The sequence below is a fragment of the Hirundo rustica genome, chromosome 2 (genome assembly GCF_015227805.2).
Source record: "Hirundo rustica isolate bHirRus1 chromosome 2, bHirRus1.pri.v3, whole genome shotgun sequence".
Classification (NCBI taxonomy): Eukaryota; Metazoa; Chordata; class Aves; order Passeriformes; family Hirundinidae; genus Hirundo; species Hirundo rustica.
Genome location: NC_053451.1, coordinates 85,997,979 through 86,020,638, shown reverse-complemented (window position 1 = coordinate 86,020,638; position 22,660 = coordinate 85,997,979). Strand labels below are relative to the sequence as shown.

Here is a 22,660-nt window from a genome sequence, read left to right as displayed (position 1 = left end):
GTGTGTATCATGTATTGTTATACACAATGAAGGTGTGCAGATTGTGCTTGACTTTATACCATTCTCAGACAGCTTCTCCATAAACACACAGCTCTAGATACAGGAACTAAGTAAAGGAAATAGAAGGACTTGACACATTTTCTATAGAGTCTTTGATTTCATTTTTTGCTCACTCTTCTGCCTGAACTGATAATGTTTGACTCCTAAATATTTCTTTCATGCTTTTCAGTTTGTTCATGTCAGTAGAAGCACTGGTTTACTCTCCACCTGACTCTTTACACCCGTTTTAATGTAATTATCTCAGTTGCTGGGTGGAAGTCTTTTTTCAGTGAGGGAAACCAGCCAAAGAGTAAGCCAGCGGAACTTGTGGTTACTAAGCCACATAAATTACCTGGTGCCATTCCCTACACAGAGAAAACTGCTTGGGATTAGTGGAATAACAATTACCCTTAGCCTGTAGGAAAACCCACAGGGCTCACTACATCATGATGTACTGCAATATGTCCTAGTTGTAACCACAGTGAGCTCCATAAGCACAGCTTCTGAAGTGACTTTCCAGTTTCTTGGGGTCATACAGTTTTCACTGGCACAATTCTTGTGAAAATACATGCTTTCATCTAACAGAGGCATTATGGAAACATTCGCAGGCTTGTCAACCTCTTCCGAATATATCTGTATCAAACTGATGTAAGTTATATATAGGAACTTTTCCTTTATACACATTCCCATATTCCCACCATCAGATTTTTATTTACCTTTAACTTTCTAACTTATGGTAATTCATTGATTCTACAGTGACTTCAGAGATGCTTTGGATGAAACTTATTCTTACTGAATTAATTTCTTTTCTATATAATATTTTGCTGTAGTCAAATTATCCACTGTATAAAATGCATTTGTTTATATGCCCTCTGTTACTAGATGATTAAGCTTTAGTTTGCCTCAACTAATAAACCCATTGTGCTCCTGCTTGGGTAGTTGTATGTACATTCCTTGGAGGATTAATCTTTATATCTTTCCAAATTCTTCATTCTGATGATTTGTTGTAACAGGACAGAGTCACTTAACTATTGCAAATTATGCCTTCCACAAATATCATACTCTAGAAGGTTAAGGTTTGTAACAAGAAGCCATAAAATTTATTAGGCCAAATCTGATGCAGTCAGACAAAACCACATGAAAAATTCTCTGGCATATGAACTTTACATCTGAAATGCAAGCAACCTGCTTCAAGTGAAGTACAGAAATCAGCCCCAGTTAAGTTTTATTACTGTTATTCACCATGACTGAGAGAGAAAGTTAACATCTATGAGGCTGAGAGAGCTGTTAGTAGGGTAGAGGTGATAAGGTCAGTAGCCTCTACTGAGAGAGGGAGGGACAGATTATTATGCCCTGTGGAATCACAAGGATCAGCAGAAGAGATACAGTAAAAAAAATCAAGTAATGTGAGATAAACTAACCTTCTTCCTGATTCCCTGAAGGTATGATTTTTACTATAGAGCAAAATAATAAACTTTGTGTTCAGACTGACCTTCTGAAAATCCCACAAATGGCCACAACTGTTTTGAAATGTCAGCACTGAGCTCTAGTGTCTATTAATGACTTCTTCTGTAAAGGCATACTCATGTGCATGTTACGTTTGCCACAAAGACCCTATTTTCAGATTCATATCTCAAAGGAAGATAACAGAAGTCACTCAAACCTGAAATTAGGGTGCACAAGACACAACCTGCAGAAGGAAGGATTTTGTGTGTAGTGTTTGCAGAATCTGGTGAATGTCAGTACCTCCATATTTGTGGCCATGAAGATATACCAGGAATACCAAGTCTGGAAATTCAAGATGCCTTTCAAAACTTTACTCACCAGAATGATTGCTGAGAAGCTCTGCCTGTCAAATACATAATTTCCACAGAGACCTAAAACTTTAGGATATTAGAATGGCAAGGTTTACTTAAATTTCACATGAGAATTACTGTGCAGATGCTGCTGAAACTCTAAGAAATATTTAATATACAGTGTTTTCATGAAAGTTAAAATATTAGCGGGTCAGTGAACAACTGTCTGTATCCCATTACAATGTGAATTTCCTTTTTGTGCTATTATTGCAGGTGATTATGTAGTCATGACTATATACTTCGACTTAAGTAGAAGAATGGGATACTTTACTATACAAACATACATTCCCTGTATATTAACAGTTGTTCTTTCCTGGGTATCCTTCTGGATCAAAAAAGACGCCACACCAGCAAGAACAGCATTAGGTAAGTTGTTAATAATTCCCTTTTCTGATGTTCCTACACTATTATTTGAAAATGTCAGCTTCCTTTCAAAAAGATCACTAGGTATACACTTTGGATTATTACTACTATGTCTTGCAGAACAAGATCTACTTATTACTGAGACTGTTGGAATTTTTTCCTGTAACAGGGTAATTAAAAGTAAACTAATCTGACCCTTTGGATGACACTGCCACCTATTTTGCATAAAACTCTTGAATTAATGTCTGTCTCCTTGTTCTCACTGTGATATTTTAGTGACATTTTTGAAGAATTAATTAATTGCACTGCTGGCTTCCTTCCCTTCTGTAACTCTCCCCCACTGGGCATTACATCTTATATATACAGAAAATTGTGGGATATAATAGTATTAGCTCACGCAAAGTGTTTTAGCTTGCATGCTTGAAGTTAAGCTTCACACTGAGTGTATCGATATTTTTCATAGATTGTGGTGATTTATGCTGGTTTAGGTTTCCCAGAAACTCCTTTGTGTCAGAACCAGCATGTGCATTTTGGCAATGTGCTTTAGTATACACTTAGGAATATTGACTTAGGCTTAGAATTTTTTTCTAATATCTGTAGGAAAACCTGCAGGCTTTGACAGTGTCAAGGGTATAGGGGGATGTAACAGCCAATTATGTAAACATCAGAACCAAAGGAAAAACTATTTATTAGTCCAGATTGTGGTTGCCAGGTCTGCCAATATGAACTGATTCAGAAACCTACCAGTCTAGGAAAAAAGAGAAGCCTATGTCAAAGTTTGCAGGTCTGATTTCAACCATTCCCAGCTATTCATTGCACCCTCCTGCTGCAGTTTGTTGCAATGTAGGTCCATTTTTCTGAGGTTATTTTACAAGAATGGAATATTCAGTCCTCATTCCCTCCATGTAAGTGACAAAGAGCCAGTACACCACAGTTCTAGCAACAGGATGGACACAAAGGCTCACAGTTATTCTGTTATCCAGTAACACCTTCAGGACAGCAAAAACACCACACAGGTGAGGACAGAGCAGCAGGAACTGCCTGTTCCTGGCTGTGTAGACTTGCCTCTGATAGCCAGAAAACTGAGCAATAGATCTTAAGTATACTTCTCTGCTGAACTCTCAAACTGAACTCTTCTTCTTAAATTGGGTGACTTGGGAGATAAAGAAAGACTGACTGTTCTCCATCTTTTTTAAAAGGAGTCTGAAGCCCCATGCATGGGAAGAGTCACATAGCATCTAGTTGGGTTAACCTTCTTTATGCAGAAGAAAAAGGAGAAAAAAGACTTCTAACACTTTGCATTATTGAATTGCCATAAGCATTTTTGATATCCTGTACCTAAGGGTAGTTCACCACACAGTTCATTTTTCCAAATAATTAGACACAGAAATAGGTTAGATCACTAACCACTAACATGTGACTCTCCACCTCACCCCTAAGCCAGCAGGAAGCTCAGAGGAAAAAAAAATGCATTCAGATACCAAAGTAATGAATTTGGAGTAAGAACATAAAAAGGCTCTGCTCTATGAATGTCATGACTCATTCCTAAAACTCCAACTGAGAATTTAATTTCATAGGCTAAAATATAACTTTTCTAAAAGTAAATTCAAGTATATATGGGTCACTTCTTTTGTGTATATAATCCTGTTGCTCCCAAATTGGCCAGGCCTGTTGACTCCTGGGATGCAATAAGCAGGTGCTCCCAATTTGCTGTAGACCTGCGTGTATAACACAACTTATAAATCTGTCTGAGCAACAGCACACATCCACATCTAGATAGTGGCACATGGTAAAATTGTGAGTAATGCAGCCAAAGGCAAATTGCTGAAAGTACTAATTAGTTGAAATTAATTGTAGACACTCTGTGCAACAAACCTTCTCCAAGTACAGCTGCATTAATGTAAAGGACTAGCACCAGGAAAATATTTCACTCTCTGAAATCAATGAATAATTTCCATTTATTGGCGATTACTCAGTTATATGAAGGATAAGTTTTATTCCTTTCTGAATAATGCTAACAAATATGCTGGTAAAAAAAAATATATATTTTGGGTTTGGGACCATAAGTATTCTTTCAGCAGTACTGTCCAGAGACATTAAAGTGTTCTTTAAATCGTGTTATTGTGGTCCCCTTTTTACATGCATTTTGAGGTACTAAGGCCCAGACTGGCAACAAGACTAACTCTAGGCCACCTGAAGAGTCAGTGAGAAAATGGAACTAAAATTTGAGTGCTGGATGAGAACTATATTTTTTGATCCTGAGTTATTCTGCTCTTCATTCAAAGAGGAAAAAAAAAAAAAAGTCTCTCTGCAGTTTCTGCTTGTCTCCAGTAATCAAAATTATCTCAAAATGTTTGAAGTGAAGAGGCAGATTTTCCTTGAAGAAAAGTTATGATCTGGAGGAGAACAGGTTATTTTCTTTGAAGATGAAGGGAATTAAGTTAAACTGAAGTTTTCATCCAGTTTCCCTGTACTTTTTCAAAATGGATATAATGGACCAGGCAGTTACTACACAGCAGGATCAAACTGCAGTTTAAAAAGATACAGTGGGTATCAAGGCCAGCAATGCATTGATGTAAAAAAAAAAAAAAATATACAGATGATATTTAATAAATAATGAACATTGCTTTCCTTGCCATTTCATCTTTACCTGATTCACTAGAAAGCCAAGAAAGTACTCAAAACAGGTGCCAGACCAGAAAGGTGAAGAATTTACTTTATGAACAAGTGATTGCATGCATGAAGGCAGCAGACATTTCCTTCAGTGTCCCAACAACATAATCCCAAGAAAATAAGAAAAAACAAGCCTTGCTGACCTAAGAGTTTCTAACAATGAAAATCCCGCCACCTCACTTTGTATATGATTGTCTAGTAAGCAGATTTCAAGCAATAATAATTTTAAACAACTGTGTAGACCAATGATCTAAAAGTTGGAGTGTTTTCCTGCATTATGTATATCTTCATAATTTGATCTTCCAGTCATTTCTTTTCCTAATAACAATAGCATGTTTGGTATGGGATTTACTGAGAGAGTATAATGTCCTAAAACAGTATTTACACAGAGACTTGTAAGCTTACACTTGCAATTTCTACCTGAAAATTTTGAAGGTGGGTTACCTCAGAGCTGTCCTTAAGTGATACTAAAATTCTGTTGAAGTAGTTCATGAGCACTACTTCAATTTCAATAACAGATGCAAAGCGCACTTTGCCATATGGATTCCACAAAGTGAGAGACTTCACAATTTCATCTGGCAAGACATATGCATTTGAAATCACTCAGCAAATTGAATTTCCTTAGCATGAGAGATAAAATGAACTAAGGGTACGGAAACTAGATATTATATTTGGAAATAATGGTGCTGCATTTTATTCATATATACATTCTGATTTGTAAATGTACAGAAATACAAAACTGTATCATCTGGTGCACCTGCTTTTGCTTTCCTCTCTCTATGCATCCCCAGAAACTCATTTTAACATTTCAAAATTTGTGCTTGTGTGCTAGATGTAAAATTGATATACTAGACAGGATTTTCCTCATTTTAAAAACTCAGTGCTTGTTTACAGATGGAGCAGGAATCCAGTTGTAAGCATGATTTGAGCTGGTGTTTCACATTCAGGCTTAAGGCATGGACGTAGCATAAAGGCTGAGTTGAGGACTTAAATACTTAAACTGATTATTTCTTTTTAGCCATTTAATAAAAAACTGTCCTATCACAGGATGAGTGGGAAATAAAAACTTACATTTCAGTTCAGATAAACAGGACACTGTATATTGTGCTGGAAGAACTCTATAGATTTTGAGGAATTTTTTAAAAAATAATAAAATGTCTGAAAGCATATACATGTGGCTCTGAAAAGAATACTTTTGTGTCAGAAAACTAAATGTGGATTAGGAAGTGTTAAAGAACTTTATTTTATATTATAGGGTATGTCATAATCTGGATGTGGGTCTTTTGAAATGAGTGACTCCCAGGGCCTGGGTCAAGGCCATACAGAAAGTGATTGACCTATAGTCAGTAAGGGTCAAATCAAAGCCAGCGAGTTCATGCCTTTTGCAGTTGGGCATCTCTGCAGTTGGCAACTGTGATGAATGGCTGAACGCAGTCTTTGCAGGTTTATTAAAGCATCAGCTGAGTACAGAACTGATGTTGAGGGGTCTGGAGAAGTTACTGGATCATGCCCTCTGCTTATACTGGGAGGTAGTATAGAATTCAGGAAACAGAAATATTTTCCCTATAGCTTTTGTGTCCAAGGCACACACAAAGTCCACACTTTCTGCTTCCTATCAGCATTGCTTTCATCTTGATTATTGACTTGTGATTATTTTCAGAAACTTTTTGCTTGTTTGTTTCTGGGTAATAGATATATAAGGAATTCAATTAATAATTATTATTCAAGGTTGAGACATGGGCAGTAATTTGCCTGCTGCCTTTTCCAGGGACCTTCTGTTAGCTTGAATGGAGAAGGTTGTTCCTGTGAACCACTGTTGCTTCTATCAAACTTTACAAGTCAGAGATGGACAATCCTTCATAAGTAGAAAGTAGTCAAAAGTAATCCACAAATCCTTCTTTAATTCCAGAGTGCTTTTATTGAGAAGTTATTTAACTGTAAGGCATAATTTCAGTAATTTCTTGCCATTTCAAACACTATGCACCATTGTGAAACATCGTTTTAACTATAAAAAAAGAAAGATTACCTTATGGCTATGTTGTTTGTTGAGAAGGTTCTCTCTTGAGACTTACTAGTGGGAAAGCTTATTCTTTTTTTCCCAAGCCAATGAAAAGTTGGGGGTTTTTTTCTATCAGAAGCCATGTAGTTCATAACAAATTGGGAATGAAAAGACTGCTATTCTTCAGGAATAAAGAGAAATTGTATGAATGACTAGGAGTCAAATAACTGACATGAAAGATTTCATTCTAGCACTGGTTTTATTATTTTGGATATTTCACACTAATCCCATTATATTCACTATTACTAAATCAATCTCAGAAGTGATGCTTTGTATGAATTAAAAATGCTATTTCTGTTAATGTTGCATCTGAAGTTTATATGAGAGTCTTACTCTGACTGAGCAAGTAACATTGACTTCCCTTACTCAGAAGGAAAATGGCACTGGAGGACTCCCGAGGAAGCAGTGGTCTGAAGACATACTTTCAGAATTCATGGTCAGATCTTAGCAGAATTTGGTTTTCTCCCTCCAGCTCTTTTTCTTTTTTGAGCATAGAATTTTTCCTGAGAGCACTACTACTGTGGAATAGAACGTTTCCGTCACTGCTTACTAAGTTTCTTGGTTTTATTTTTCTGGGTTTAATACCTTTTCTCCTTAGACTTTTCTTTGAAAATTTCTTCATTCCCTCCCTCTCCCTCACTCCCACCTTCAATCTAATAAGGATGGGGGGGAAAAAAAAAGATGAAGAAAACCAAAATGAGAGGCTTTTGCAATGTCACTTTTGCAAAGATGAAAATAAACAACAAAGCAAATCTACTACTGATCCCTACTGATGTTATTTTCCATTATTTAATAATACCACATTAAATTAATTAATTAATTGGGTAAACTCTGGATTTCTGTTATGTATGTTTATTTACAAAGATTCTTCTGTGATATGGAGAAGTGATGTTGCACACAATTAAATCAAGTTTCTCTCTGCAGGCATCACCACAGTATTGACCATGACAACTTTGAGTACTATCGCAAGAAAGTCATTGCCTCGCGTTTCCTATGTCACCGCCATGGATTTGTTTGTGACTGTATGCTTTCTATTTGTCTTTGCTGCTCTGATGGAGTATGCCACCCTCAACTACTACTCAAGTTGCAGGAAACCAAACTGTACTAAGAAGAAAAAGTCGGTAAGATGGGAGCATTTAAATTTCTTTTCATGTGCAGCTGAGGGAGCAGATAACCATTCAAGAGTAGCCTGTACTCACATGGCACTGCACTCCTCCAAGATTTTCCCAGTGGAGTGATCTGCCCTGAGTTCCGATGGAAAAGTCACCTGCAGTAGCAGTAGGAGCAGTTATGTGCCTGCTTAGTGAGGTCTGTTCCTAACAGAAGCAGCCTGCTCACCATGGAGCAGCAACGCTGCCTACACATCTTTTGTCCTCCAATTACTGTGCTGGTAGTCGGAGAAGTCTCCCACTGAAACAGATTGCACAGCTCATTGTACAAATAAATGCACATCAATGTATATTCAAATGCAGTGCTATTCCATAGCTTAACAGGTCTAGAAATATTTATGAGCAGAATTTCATTGTCTCTGCCAGGAAACAGCATTTGGTTTAAGCCCTGTGCACAAAGGTGCATGTCCTCCAAGGACAAAAATAGAGGTCACTTAAAAAGGTTTTACACATGGCTCATTTTTGGCCATAAAACAACTTCCAAGTGTAACACCCAGAAAAACACAAAACCCATTTATTTAGAATCAACTAAAACTATTGTGCAGGAAGAATTGTCTGGTTTACTTCATAACTGAGAGGGGGCAGTTCAACAGAGAAAAAAAATCTCAGGGTAAACATATGGAAGGGGGTTGACCTGATAAATGCATTTTCAAGATCAGTAGTTGGAGCTGTTGGATGCCGTTATGTGTAATGGAGGAAATAAGGACATTTGAAATAAGGAAATTTGAAATCAGAAATCAGAGCCAAATAGGAAAAATGTGAAAACGGAAATTGAGAAGAGAGAAGCCTAAATTTAGGGAATAATAGGTCATGATGTATTAAAGGGATTGAATGAAGAGCTATAGAAAATGATTGAATGAAGAACTAATGAAGGAAAAGCTGAAACAAATATGGGATTAGGGAAAGTCTAGAAAGCCGTAGACTTAGTCAATGACAACTCCATTAAACCTAAAATAGCTTCTTACAAAAATGCATTGCTCACAAAGAGCAAAAGATTGCTAACAAAAGGAAAGTTTGAGACTGAAATGAACTTGCTCGTGATCAAACTAAAAGTGCCATCCTATAGAAAGACTGAATTAAAAAGTCATGAGTATCTTTGTTAGTAGGATGCAATTCCAGACATATGAACGAAAATGTGAGAAAGCATGCAACATTGATGGGATTTAAATTAACACCAGAAAAAAATGCTCATTTACCTATTGTTTGATCAATAAATGAATTTAACGTGTTGAATAAATATTTTAGGTCTATGAAAACTAGATTTGCATTCTGCTGAAGTTTCATGCCATTTTCAAGTGTACAGAATATTATGCTGAATATATAGAAGATACTGCATGAAGTGTTTTATGCATTTAAGGGCTTGGTCCAGGGAATACTATTGCATATGGATGCATGTGAAGCACTAAGTATGGTTTCTTATGAATAATTCTTTTTTTACCTTTATTTAAGCTACCTGATGTAAGTTTTGGTCATGTAATGGTAAGTGAGTTACTTTATTCAGTGAGAGAATTGGGGGCATGAATAGATGGTTGACATTTACTTGCACTAATTCCTAAGAGAGCTGTATTGCTGTGTTGTATTTCACCCTGACTTCACTAAAAATACTGGTTTTCTTTTTTTGTTAAAAGGTCAGTTTGTTTTCATCTGTGGCAGAGGAACATATCTGCCTTTTTCTATGAGGACTGATCAGGAGATATGGGAGGGAGGAGGGTCAAGTATAGAGTATTATGGATTATTTTTACCTCAGAAATTTTGTGTATCTGCTTTATATAATACAGACATTTTTCACTATATTTTATGAGAAAGTAATGAACACAAGTTATGTCATAAACATCTATGTTTAACTAAGTTTCACAGAATAAAAAAAGTTCATTTATGCATTTAAAGCATTTGGAGAGCATGAAGCCAGTTAACCAGGTAGCTGAATTGTCTGCCATCAGATAAGAACAGAGTCAGAACTAAAACATTGGGGTTTGCATTTCTTAGGTTGGATATGCGGAAGTTTCTCATTTACAACTGCCAGATCCATGTTATTAGCCTATCTTTTTTGCAAATAATTATATACACTTTTTTTTGTAAACGTGAGTTCTCCAATATATTTTAAGACCTCATATAGCTTACAGCAAGCATTACAACAATCCACTTTCTATTGCTGTCAGTCCCTGGACAGATTTTTTTAAAGATGAAGTTAACAGAGCACATTGAATGGGTAGCAGAACTTTCCTTTTTCCAATTAAAATCTATATGGAAAGATAATTAAAATGAAATTAGGGTTTAAAAACCTTTATATAGAACTAGTCATTCTGATCTGCTTTGAAAGCATCTGCAGCATATCCAAGATTTTTACTCAATCTTTTTTTCCTCCACCTTTAAATAGTTATTGAGCAGGACCTTTGTCTATACAAAAAAACTCTTCAAATTGGATCTTAAATAAGCAATGCCTCTGGCTCTCAAGATATCATTTGGTCTTTTTCAGCTTTGCAGTGATGACACTTAAAAAGTGAAATGTATTAATCTTAGTAAATCCATGTTAAGGTTATCCCATGATTTTTCCTCCTAGAAAACGTGCATATACCTTGTCAGAAATAATATTATTAAGCATGTTTAACACTGCACCTGAACTGCCTTGTCCAAAGCCCTGGAGAAGTGCCTTGCCTGGGCAGACCTTCTGGGTGGGACTGGGATGGTGCCCATTGTGTGTGCAGTACTCTCCTCCCCACCTCAGCTGGACACACAGAACATGGAGGGATCATCCACCTTCCCCTCGTATCTTGTCACTTCAGGATACCTCCTACCTGACAGAGATTAAAGCAACCAGATTAAACTCTCTGTATTATTAGGGCTTTTTTTTTTTTTTTTTCATCTGTCCTGAGCAGATAGTTGATATAACAAAACAACAACAAAGCATCCCAGAGATGAGGAAGTTTCTTTGCAGAGCCAGAGCACTTTTTTATCCTGACTCACCAAAACCTCTCTGAGGTTTTATATTTTTTTAACATAAATATTTTAGACAGGCATGGAAAAATTCAGTTCCTGAGTTGGAAATGTTCATAAGATCTGCAAAAAAATGTACAATATATGGCATAGTGGTATAGCAGATCACCATGTAAAATGATCTCCATGTAAAACTAGCAATAGTTTTTTCTTTCCAAAGTAATAGAGTCAAAAAAGACTGCTTTTACAATAATTTTAGACTTTTTCACATGGCAACACATTGTAAGGCTCTAAAACAAACCACCCAAAACTTTACAAGAGAGAGAGAAGACCATACAGGTATAATTTCTGTCATCTAATCTCAGAGATAAAGTCATTCACAACAAATAGACTTGGAATGATCTGCTTCTAAACTGAATCTGCTTGCAGTTCATGGCAGAATGCACCTGAGACATTTTATCATTTACTTATGATAAAATGAATTGTGTCCAGAAGTAATTGGCTGGATTCCATAGGGCAATTGTTCAGGTGCATTTATCTGTTTTGGCAGTGCCAACATCTAAGTAGAGGGTTGCCACATCAAGATCTTAGGTCAGGGATCAGCATTTTTTATGGGATAGGTAATATTACAGTGTGCCAAGCCCAAAGATTTGTAGAAAGTAAATTAAGTCAATATAAAAAGGAAAAAATTCCACTGAGGCACATCAGCCATATCACCAATGTTTTTCACATCCAGGAGGAAAGTTTTCAGATACCCCCAACACCTTCAGCAGGAAATGTTGAGTACTTTTTATAGCAGGGAAGCACAAGCCCAGAGCATCTTCCTAAATGCAGTCATGACCAGCTTATTAGAGCACAGCCAGCAAGGTCCTGCAGGCAAAGCCAATGCTCAGAACAATCCCAGGGAGAGGAAGGGCCTCTTAGGTAGAGAAAACCAGGCTGACAGGGCTGTGTCTGCTTTGTCAGGATGGTGCAGACTGGCAGCAAAGCTGATGAGGCCTTTTCTAGTGATGTCAGTGGAGGAGGTGACATTTGTGAAGATGGAATCGGTGGCTTTAAGAGAAAGTAGACTATAGTGAGAAAGCATATTGCAGGCCAAGGAAATGATGTGACAGAAAAGCTGACGAAGTGTAAATAGGGAGTACATTAAAGAAGGAGAAGTCTGTAAGTGCAAATGCTGTTGTAAGGATTCCTGACATCAAAGCGTCCTATTTCTGAGCATGGTTAGTGTGATAAGCACGAAGGGGACATGCCTCAGGATAGCATTTTGAAATCCTGTACTGGAATGATCACTATCTATTGCTGTGATCACTATCTATATCTGTTTTTATAAATAATATTAAAGTTAAGAGGCAGTGAATGCACCTCTGTGAAGTGGAGGACATTGTATAATTGAATGCAGAGGGGGGATATCTTCCTTATTTTTGTGAATCTATCTTAAATGTAGTAGCTGCAAGTGTTTAAAACAACTTACAAATAATATTCTGACAGGTAAGTGAACTCCCAAGTGTGAAAAAATTATTGCTTTTTGCTGTGGTTATTAATTTTGATCTGTATCATCCAAGGAAACTTGTCAAACTATTGTGGTTTTTTTTCTCTCCTCAGAATTATTCTGTACTTGATATGAGACCACCTACTACAGTCATCACATTGAACAATGCCATGTATTGGCAAGATTTTGAAGATGCATGTGTCTACGAATGTCTGGATGGGAAAGACTGTCAGAGCTTTTTCTGTTGTTACGAAGAATGTAAATCAGGCTCATGGAGGAGAGGACGGATTCACATAGACATCTTAGAACTGGACTCTTACTCTAGGGTCTTTTTTCCTACATCCTTCCTGCTGTTTAACCTGGTCTACTGGGTTGGATACCTCTATCTTTAAATGTTGCCTGTAGCAGTGAAGACTGCTGTGTTTTCTCACTGTAGACGGATGGTGAAAGTGCAGAAAAAGTGAAGGACACAGTCAGTTTCATCTCAAATTATAAAGACCACATTAACCTTCACCATCACAGAGCCCAATGAAGAATTTTAACATGTAATTTCCTGAAAAAGCAAAACATGGAAGAATTCTCTCCTAACTGCTATTCGTTTTAAGAAAAAGGTTCTTACAAAGTTCAGCTGAATTTGTAGTGTAAGCGATGTTTATGAATAATTATTGTATATTAAAATCTCTACTATTGTCACTTGCCATAGAAGCTTTTCACAATTCAGGCAAAGTTTAAATATGTAACTTATTTTTTTTCATTCTCATACTTTCTTCAAAATGCTGCCATGTCCCTAAGGTTCAGAGCAATGTACACTGGCACTAGCAAATAAGCCAAAGCCGACAAAAATGCTCATTTGTATTTAAATTTGCTTGATACCATAGGTTTTGGGAAATTTGTTATCTCCTTGATATAGAGAAATCACCAACAGACAATAAGAAATGTCTGGTAGGATCAAAACGTGGATGTTACTTTCTGCAGATTTCTGGTATTCATGGAATTAGCCACTTACCCACACATATTGGTTTTGACTTAAAGGTGAAAAGGCGGACAGAGAAGAAAGCTATAATTTTGATATAAATAAGACTTGCCTATCTATGAGGCAGCTGTAGGCATAACTTCTACAGTTTTTCAAGCTTTTAACTGTGTTTTTTATGACTCGTTAAACACAGGATAGTCATTAATTTCTAAAGTACTATACTTGAAGCAGGACACATTCCTGCTTGTTTGTGTCATTGTAGTAGTTCACAGTGCATAGCCCATGAGTAAAAATCACTATATAATAGCACCAGGAATATGTGACTTTATTCTGATTTCAATCTGCTAAAAAGTGTGCCCATGCATTCTTATTTTTTCTCTCAAAGTTGTATTATAAAATTGAAAAACGTGTGCCAAAGGCCTCTTTTTTCCTCCTTTTCACAACATTATACACTGCAATATTTACTCACAGTAGTTGTTCCCCAGGTCTGAACTAAAGCCTGAACATTCGTGGCTTGAATAGTGCATCACAGGAACTCAATTGTGACACTTGGATTAAACGTGAAATTGTTGCCACATATAGAAAGAGGTTCTTTCCATTCTTTTCCAAAATTTCCAACTATATTTTACGCTAGAAAAAATTTTTGTACTTTTCAAGGTTTTGACCATTCAACTCTAAACTACCCATTTTTTTCAAAAACTAGTTTTACAGTATTAAACTAAGTGATGCCTTTTATAGACTGTCTACATAATTGTTAAGCAAACAAACCACATCCATAATTAAATAGCAATAGCTTTTTATTACCCTTTGCATGACAAATTGTTACAAAAGATTTATGTTAAAAGATAATTAAAACGACAATTCTATTTCTTTTCTCTTTTGAAGATAATTTTTTTATTAAGTCAAAAAATGTGTGTCTCTTCCACACAGGATTTGATGAAAAAAAGGAATAGTGGATGTGATTGGAAAGGAGTTCCTTTTTCCTCAAAAGGAAAACCCTGCAAACAAGCAAAAACTAATGCAATGGTAATCCTAAAGGAACAGAAATTCTGTCATGTTCTTTGAAACTTCACTGTCTTGCTGTCATTGCTGTTGCTCTGTTCTTACACTGAGTTTTTAATCGGGAAAAAAAAAAAAAGCTAACATGAAAGTTAATTGTAGTTATTCAAAATCTTTCTTCTGTTTTTAACTTGTCTGAAATATCAGAAACATAGCTCTGTTTAGGTTCTTCTGTAAGGACTGACAAAATTCAAATTAGAAGCACAAATTTTCAGGCAGAATCAAAGCCTTATTTTTAGAAAAATCTGCCTGATCTGCTGTCTTCTAAACCAAGGATAACCTTTTGATTTCAAAATACATGTTGAAAATTTTGCTAACTCTAATTAGCAAATTAACTGCTCTGTAAAGCTCTGTCCTGCACTTGGATGTATGTACTTAATTTAAGGATGACAGTGATATTTTAAGTAGTGCAAGAAGGTGATTAAATATGAGTTGGATAGCCTAATCTCTAATTATTAATTAGTCTACTCTAATAGTCACTTTCAGCCATATTTTGCAAGAATACTGGAAATATTCCAAGCCTAAGTAAAAGAATGGAAAACATTTTCCTTTAGGGGAGGGTTACTGCAAACCCTCTGCACAATCAATTTTGGTGGTAGTATTGAGACAAATGATGCACAATCAGGTGTTTTCCACCATTAGATCTTGAACAGGTAGTGATGTTTATTTAACAATTCCATACTGTATGAATTTTCTAGGAAGTGGAACATTTCCATGTTATATGATGAGCATATGCTTTTCTTACACTTCTGCTCATGGCTGCCCCCCTAGCCCTGCTGAAAGCAGACAGTCCCACCAGATCCTCCTTTGGAAGGATTCTAAGTCCATTCATATTGCCCATTTTCAGACTTTTTTAATAAACAGAAGATGGAAGCATGTAATTCCAACTTTTTCTACTGTCCTAAATCAAGAATCTTTAGACACTACTGCCTTCTGCTCTTAGAGTGAGAGCAGAGGACATATTCTACCATGTAATTGATTCTACTCTGGGGTTATCAAACAATTGATTTTTATGCAAGGCATGCGGCTGCAGGGTGGCAGGTTCCTGAATGCACTCCTCTGCTTGTTCCTAGTAACTTGGCTTACTCACTGCTTTCCTGCTTCATGCTTTGGCAGCCACTGGAAAGCCTTAGAGATCAGGGAAGGTAGGATTTCTATGATCGGAATCATTCAAAATGCCATTGTGGTCTGCATACACCTATGTGCCATATCCTCCTGTAGGACTAAGAATATCCTCATTGACCTTCAGATTTTCTTTTGCTTCTTTTGTACATTGGCAAAAATAAATATTTTCACATGTTGTCCCATGAGAAATGTAAAAACTGTGTTTTAGCATTTTAGAGCATGTTCTTATAGTATGATTTCATATTAGAAACTTGCATTTAAACTACTTCTCTTTGTTATTTAGTACTTCTTTTTACCTTTCCAAGGAAGGGAACAGAGGAAAGCAAAACCAAATGAGCAGTGAAATAAACACATTTGGCTATGTAAAATCTCAAAGCCAAGTATCTTCACATTACATTTCTTCCTTGTTGAAGCTGCAGAAGAAATTGTGAGGGCTTTTAAAATAATCACCTCTTTTTCCCAGGAGGATCTAAAGTAAGTCCTCTTATTCTCCCCTTCAATTAAAAGTTCTTGGACATAGTTTTTCTTTCTTGAGGGCAGCATTTTCAAGGCAACTAAGACTGTATAAAAAATATTGGTCTGCCTAATTTAATCTTCTCAGTTTTTCCTGGCTCTGATGCCTAGCATATTGACAGCTCCTTTTTTTACAGCCATTCTTTCAAGAATTAAGGTATAAAAACTTATACCCAGCTTACACTCTCTCAATGTCTAGCAGTAATGTGGAACTGCAGAATACACCACACAATTTTAATATAACTTTCTAACCAAAAAGTAAGGGTGTAGTTTGAAACACCTCAGGCATTTTGATAACCTTCTCTTTCTCATGTTCTCCTTAATCAACTCTCAACTGCATATTGCTATATTGTGCATACCAATAAAAATGATAAAAATTACACAAGCCAGAACCGTCTTCACAGAGACAGTGATGAGTAGTGAAGCTAAAAGAAGAGAAAGAAATTATTCTTTATTGCTGTGCAGTTCTTATCTGTCGCAGTCCTCTTATCAATTTAACCCACAGCTAATTCCAAATCATCCACCTGGAGGTTTGCACATTCATCAGCTGGAACAGCCGTGACACATGAGCCTTTAGCTGATAGGAAATTATTTCTGGAACTGCAGGCATACTGCCAAATATCTCAGATAGATAGCTATCTTAAACACTTCTGCAGCTCTAATGTGTCTTGGTGTCTAGTATCTCACGTTATTTCATGAATTTATCACAACTCTCCTTACTTGGTCATTTCATGAAGGGAAGGCTGTTTCCCTCCTTTTTTATACAAAATTTCACCATATATCTAATAAAATTACACTCCTACATGACCAGATGTCAGGTAGCTCTGAAACTGCTGTCTTTGTGGGAAGGAAGACAGATTTCACAGAATTACAGAATCAAGTAGTTTGGAAAAGTCCTTGGAGATCATCAAGTCCAACCTATGACCTAACACCACCTTATCAACTAAACCATAGCACTAAGTGCCATATCCAGTCTTTTTCTAAACACCTCCAGGGACTTTTTCATACCACCTGGAGGGTCGGTGTTATCTTCTAAACTCTAAAACAAAGTGCCCACTGAAAGTTGTAAAAGGTGTCCATAACAGATTATACTTTTTCCATTACCTGCTCTTTCCTAGTTTCCAGTAAGAAAAGGCAAGCCATATCTCATAATCGTAGATGCCTGAACAGACAGATTATTTTTTTCCAAAGTATCTTCCTCTTGCTCACAGTGAAATGCTTGTGCCTCTTATGTCAGTGCCTTTATCATGTATTAATACGAAATTATATTCCTTAACATTAAAAACTATTTCGCATCTTAAAGTTAGCAAGTGGGACCAATGACCTTCCTGGAGTTCTTTCTGAGCCCCACAGAGTGTGACCAATATTCTAAATGTCTTCAGCCTACAGATTGAACATTTGTCTGCATTTTCTTTATTTTTCTAAACAGTCTGTAGGTTTCTTATTTCCTAAACAGAAAAAGGCTGCAGTGGAACTTCAGCAGTTTAGCAGAATCCTTCCTTCTTCACTCAGCAATTTCATTCCAAGAGATACAGAGCGTAAACTCAAGGCTTATCCAGCTCTCTTTCCAGAAGACTATTTAAAATTGGCAAAAACCAGACTATGGATTGGGAATGTATTTCCACATACAGATGAAAGGCGAGGTTCTTTTTCCTTTAGAGATTTTTTTGGCTTTTTCTCTCAGTTAATTTTAGATGTTCCTCCTCCACAAGCATAAAATTAGCTCAACTTACACTTGGCTACTGAGAAAAAAGTATAGTGTTATTAGTCTTACACTACACTTGTATGCCCCCTACCTTCTTATGGTTTATCGCACTCTCTTCTTGAAGGGTTCTAGTATATATGTGAAGAAAATGAAGGCCTTTCTTCAAGACTCAGTGGCCTTAATAGTACTACTTTATTCCCTGGGATCTAGAAGGACTTCTTTCCTCATAATTCAGGCCACTGGTTTAGATACTAAAACCAAAGCTATGTTTTATATCTAAAGTGAAATTATGTTTCAACAGAAAAAATTAGCTTAGCTTGAACTGAATTGCTTTGAGAAGTTAGACAATTTTTTTTTTAATGATGAATATTTGGTGGATATTTCAGAGATATGATGGCCTACAGCCCTTTCTAGTAGGACTAAGTCCTGAACTAGGAATAAATACTATTCTAACCATCTAGTTTACCTAGCAGCTGTTTCTTTAAATTACTTTGGATCATGACTGCCTTCAAGAACTTGGTTAGTTACTGCTGATATTCCTCAACTGAGATATCCAATATCTCTGATAATGTGTTGCTTTCTGCAGACTTTACTTTCTTTTACATTTTCCTCTTTTGTTGTGGGTCCCCAAGCCTGTATCTGGACTCCTCAAGGGTTTTCCTAGAATATATGTGAAATTAGAGAATAAAATTCATCATGAAAATCAGTGCCTCAGAGCTGGACACCTGAGAATTCTCTGCTTCCTACCAAAACATTCATTTTGCTCTTCTAATCATTTGTTATTTATAAAGGACAAGCAGAAGATGTCGCTATGTTTATTCATGTATCTAGGGGAAAGCTTTCTCAAGGACTGAACCAAGTAAAGCAGGCACTGATACACAGCCAGTAACTTGCTGGGTATTCTTTTATCTAGGTAAGGAATGGCTCTAGTCAGAGGAGATACAACAGCCTCTGCTGTCATTGAAGCACCCACCTAACTTTACTTAGAGGGCTAAGCCAGCCTGTGGAGCTTCTTACAGGGTAATGCAGGTGCTCCCTTTAGTGTTTAATGCAGCCCTTAATACTCTTCTAATGTCTCTATAACTTTTTGCAGCAGTGCTTACAAGACAAGAAGCTGTACTGACACAATATATTCTAAAAGTACAAAGAATGAAAATGCATCCACAGTGAAGATGGTGATGGCTTGCTACTGAAACTGTATTAGGATTACAAATTTTTTTAAAAAAACAAACCTTCTAGGTCTGAGTCAAAACTTTCCACATTAATTAAGACCATTGACCAGAAGATGGGTTTAAGTTCAAATCAGGAAGATCATTGGATGATATTCTGTAAGAGCTGATTATCCATTGCTTGGATTTAAAACTTGTGGAGTGTAGATTTGTAACTTAAGTACTTAATGTGAGATTTGTGATTTACATACTTAAAGTGAGGCCTAAAACAGGTAAATTAATATTAAATGGATGAAGAGAACAATACTGATGACATATTTTTTAAAAACTACTGACAAATATGAAATAGAGCATGCTACAGAGTCCATTCCATGCTTACAGACCTCATGGGATCCTTAAAATGAAAGCAACTGGGGAACTCATGGAAAGCTGCTAAAATAATTATATTTGACAGTATTACACAGGCAGCCCAGAGAAGTATGGCACTGCCAGACAATAGTACTGCAAAGAAAAAAAAAACACAAAAACAAAACAAAAAAAAAAAGCCCACGAAACAAAACAGAATAAACTCCCACAAAACATTTCCTCTGAACAGAAGTGGGAAACCTGGTGCAGAAAGATTACAGTATCACATTTCCTTATTCTCTTTTGCAGTCATTCAGGAGTCCTGTGACTTTTTTGTCATCCACAATTACATGCAATACCAACCTTAAATCATGGACCAATCTGTGGCTACCACAGGCCATCACCAAACCCCTCACATAATCCTGATCTAAACTCTCAGTATACTGCTCTCAAAGCATTTTTTTTCACCACGACAACACATGGATTTTTTTTTATTTTTTAAAGTGTGTGTAATTTTAGTAATCAAATAAATACTGCCAACTATGTGCCAAATTGAATTTTCTTATAGAACACAGACAAAGTTTTAGATTTCTAATTATCTTTCCTTCCTAAGTTTTTGTTAGGGGTGTGTGATTTCGTTGCTAGCAGTGCAGCTTGTGATGTCATAGTGAAATGAAAGTACAATTATGTGCCCAATGTGCCTTGAATAATACAGGTAGCACTAGTACCAGTATGTCATTTTAAGTTAGATAGCCATCCCAGTGATCCCCCAGACTGACCTAATCAGAAAAGTCAAACACCCATGTGCTTCATCTCCTCAAGTTCTTAGACAACGACTTTCCCTTCTTGATCACATCCATTCCGGTTTACTTTGTGTTAAGGAGTAGGGCTGTGCGTCTAGAATACTATTTATATTCGTATTTTGATCCCAGCATTTGTATTTCTGGATACAAATAAATACACATTATCAGAAAATGCAAGTATGGTGTGCATGATTGGTGGTTGTATTTTTCTTCTTGAATTTGAGAGCTTAACAAAATAGAAATAGATTTCTGAAAATTTGCTTGAGAGAAAAGGGTTGGTGTCTTAACATTCTAATAGGGTTTAGGGTGTTCTTGAAAGTAATTTCAAATGAGTCTTTAAAAAATATTTTCAACAGTGAGCATGAGCTGACTGAACTGCAAAAAATATTTGAGATTGCATTTTATCCATGGGACTAATTTAAACTGGGGAGAATATGCTACAAAATTCAAAGAGAAATCAAGAAATAGGCTGTGTCTTTTTCATAAATTGCTTGAGTATAAAGATTCTGCAATTTTAAAATTGTAATCAAATTTGGCGTCAAAACTTTCCCAATCCCAACTTTTTCAGTACTCAGTGAAATTTACTGGTAAAACTATACTCTGTATTTTTACAAGACTTATTTTTCAGCAGCCACTTATTGTTACATGAGACTGTCCTCTTGATTTATAATCTTTGAATGTAATTTAATTCCCACCTCTGTACATTCATGACCATGAAATTGTCAGTCTCAACCCACTCCAACTGTGAAATGCCTACTTCATTTTAGGATTCCACTCCATAGGAACACTGTAGCTGACATCTGGGCCACCGATAATGCATAAGATAATGCATAAATTTTCCCAATTCTCTCATAATCCCACAGAATTCCCTATCTGAGCTTGTTATATTTCTACTTTGTGTATGTTCCTAGCACTAAGGCATGTTTTTCCAAAGGACATTTTATTTCACAAAAGCCAATTACACACAGAATATTTAATTAAACTTTCACTAAGAAATCTTTTTTCTTGTTTTCACTTATTAGTTTTATATGCAATTCATACCTTATCCCATTTGTGTTCTAATACAAATAGATACTTGCTTGACCTGTCTACTCAAACATAGATTCTGTACTTCCCCAACAGCATTTGACCCTTGTTATTACAGTTAGTAAAATGCAGTAACGAGGTAGATGTGGTTATGCCTCACTCCCCTGAACAACTAGCAACCATAATTGTTGCCATGACTATTTTCTTTCTATACCTTAATCAACACTTGCCACTCTCACAGTGTGAGCACAATGCCAAGCTCTTCTCCCTTGCAGAACTTAACCTGGCTATATTCTTGCAATTATCCCAGGAGCCTGAATGTGAGTTGAGCACATCGGCCATTCCAGAGGTTTAAGGCACTCATTCTGCCAGATTCTGGAGGCTCTGACACATCTCTCTATTTAATAACAATTCCTGCCCAGTACGCTCGAGTGTGCTGTAGAGTATGAATGATGAATCTCGCCAATAAGTTCTGCCTTTTTATGTCACCCTGTCTCTCACCACCACAAATCTCGTTAAGAACTGAATTACTGTTTTAGTTAAAGTAAACTCAATTTGTGAAATGGAAAATGAGCAAAGCTGAACATCAGGGGGCTATCCAGAAAATAAGGAATAAATGGAATAGACTTTCCTACTGACTGATATTAGAAGACCACTGTCACTTAATAGCCATGGTAAAAAACCTCACATTTTAAAAGCTGGTTTATACATGGAAAGCATCTGTGTTAGCAACACAAAATAATTGATATATGCTAAAGTTTCACATGCAGCAATGCATGCCAGGTTTGGGGGTTTTTTATTGATCCGCACGTTTGCTTTCTTTTTTTGTTCTTTTTAATAACTTATATTTGTGTAGAGTGCGAAAGAACTGGCCTTAAAAGAAAGAATTTTTCATGTAAACAAATTCTGGGCCAATGGGAGTTTCATTAGCCCATTCTCTAGTCTTGGGCAAGCAGTGCACACCATAGACATACATTTTTATATACTGTAGTGGCTTTAGGTTGCAAGGTTGATGGAATTCTAGGTTGAGAGAAGATGGAATATATTTACAGAGGAAGTTTTAGTCTGACAGTATCATGGATCATAGCAGAGCCAAAAAGATACCCATTGATAAGGTGCAGTCTCCTGGTGTCTTGCTGTTGTCAGGCAGGAGTCAAAGGTCCACCAAATGACAAAAATAAGGCAAAGCAAGAAAAAAAGCAAACTTTCATTCTGCCTAGGTAAACAAAGAAGTCCTTGCTATCCTGTATGGGGTCTTTTACCTGTAACATCCATTCTTTTTTTCTCTGCACACAAGCAGTGCTTCTTGGGTCAGATAGGTCTGAGCACTGTTGGTAGGAATCCTCACCAGCAGTGA

The 22,660-nt window shown here is 36.5% G+C and overlaps 1 protein-coding gene across 2 annotated transcripts in view; it reads left to right on the top strand.

Annotated features, from left to right (window-relative positions):
- LOC120749698 (gamma-aminobutyric acid receptor subunit gamma-3) overlaps window positions 1-20,441 on the top strand; it is a 102,706-nt gene extending 82,265 nt beyond the window's left edge. Inside the window, exons 3-6 of one of the 2 annotated variants that reach the window (XM_040057378.1) lie at window positions 2,109-2,261; window positions 7,915-8,111; window positions 9,609-9,638; window positions 12,699-20,441. In XM_040057378.1, the coding sequence (XP_039913312.1) occupies window positions 2,109-2,261; window positions 7,915-8,111; window positions 9,609-9,638; window positions 12,699-12,977 (659 nt within the window). In that variant the 3' untranslated portion in view covers window positions 12,978-20,441. The remainder of the gene's footprint in view (window positions 1-2,108; window positions 2,262-7,914; window positions 8,112-9,608; window positions 9,639-12,698) is intronic. The other variant, XM_040057379.1, reaches the window with a different exon arrangement.
- The last annotated feature ends 2,219 nt before the right edge of the window (window positions 20,442-22,660 follow it).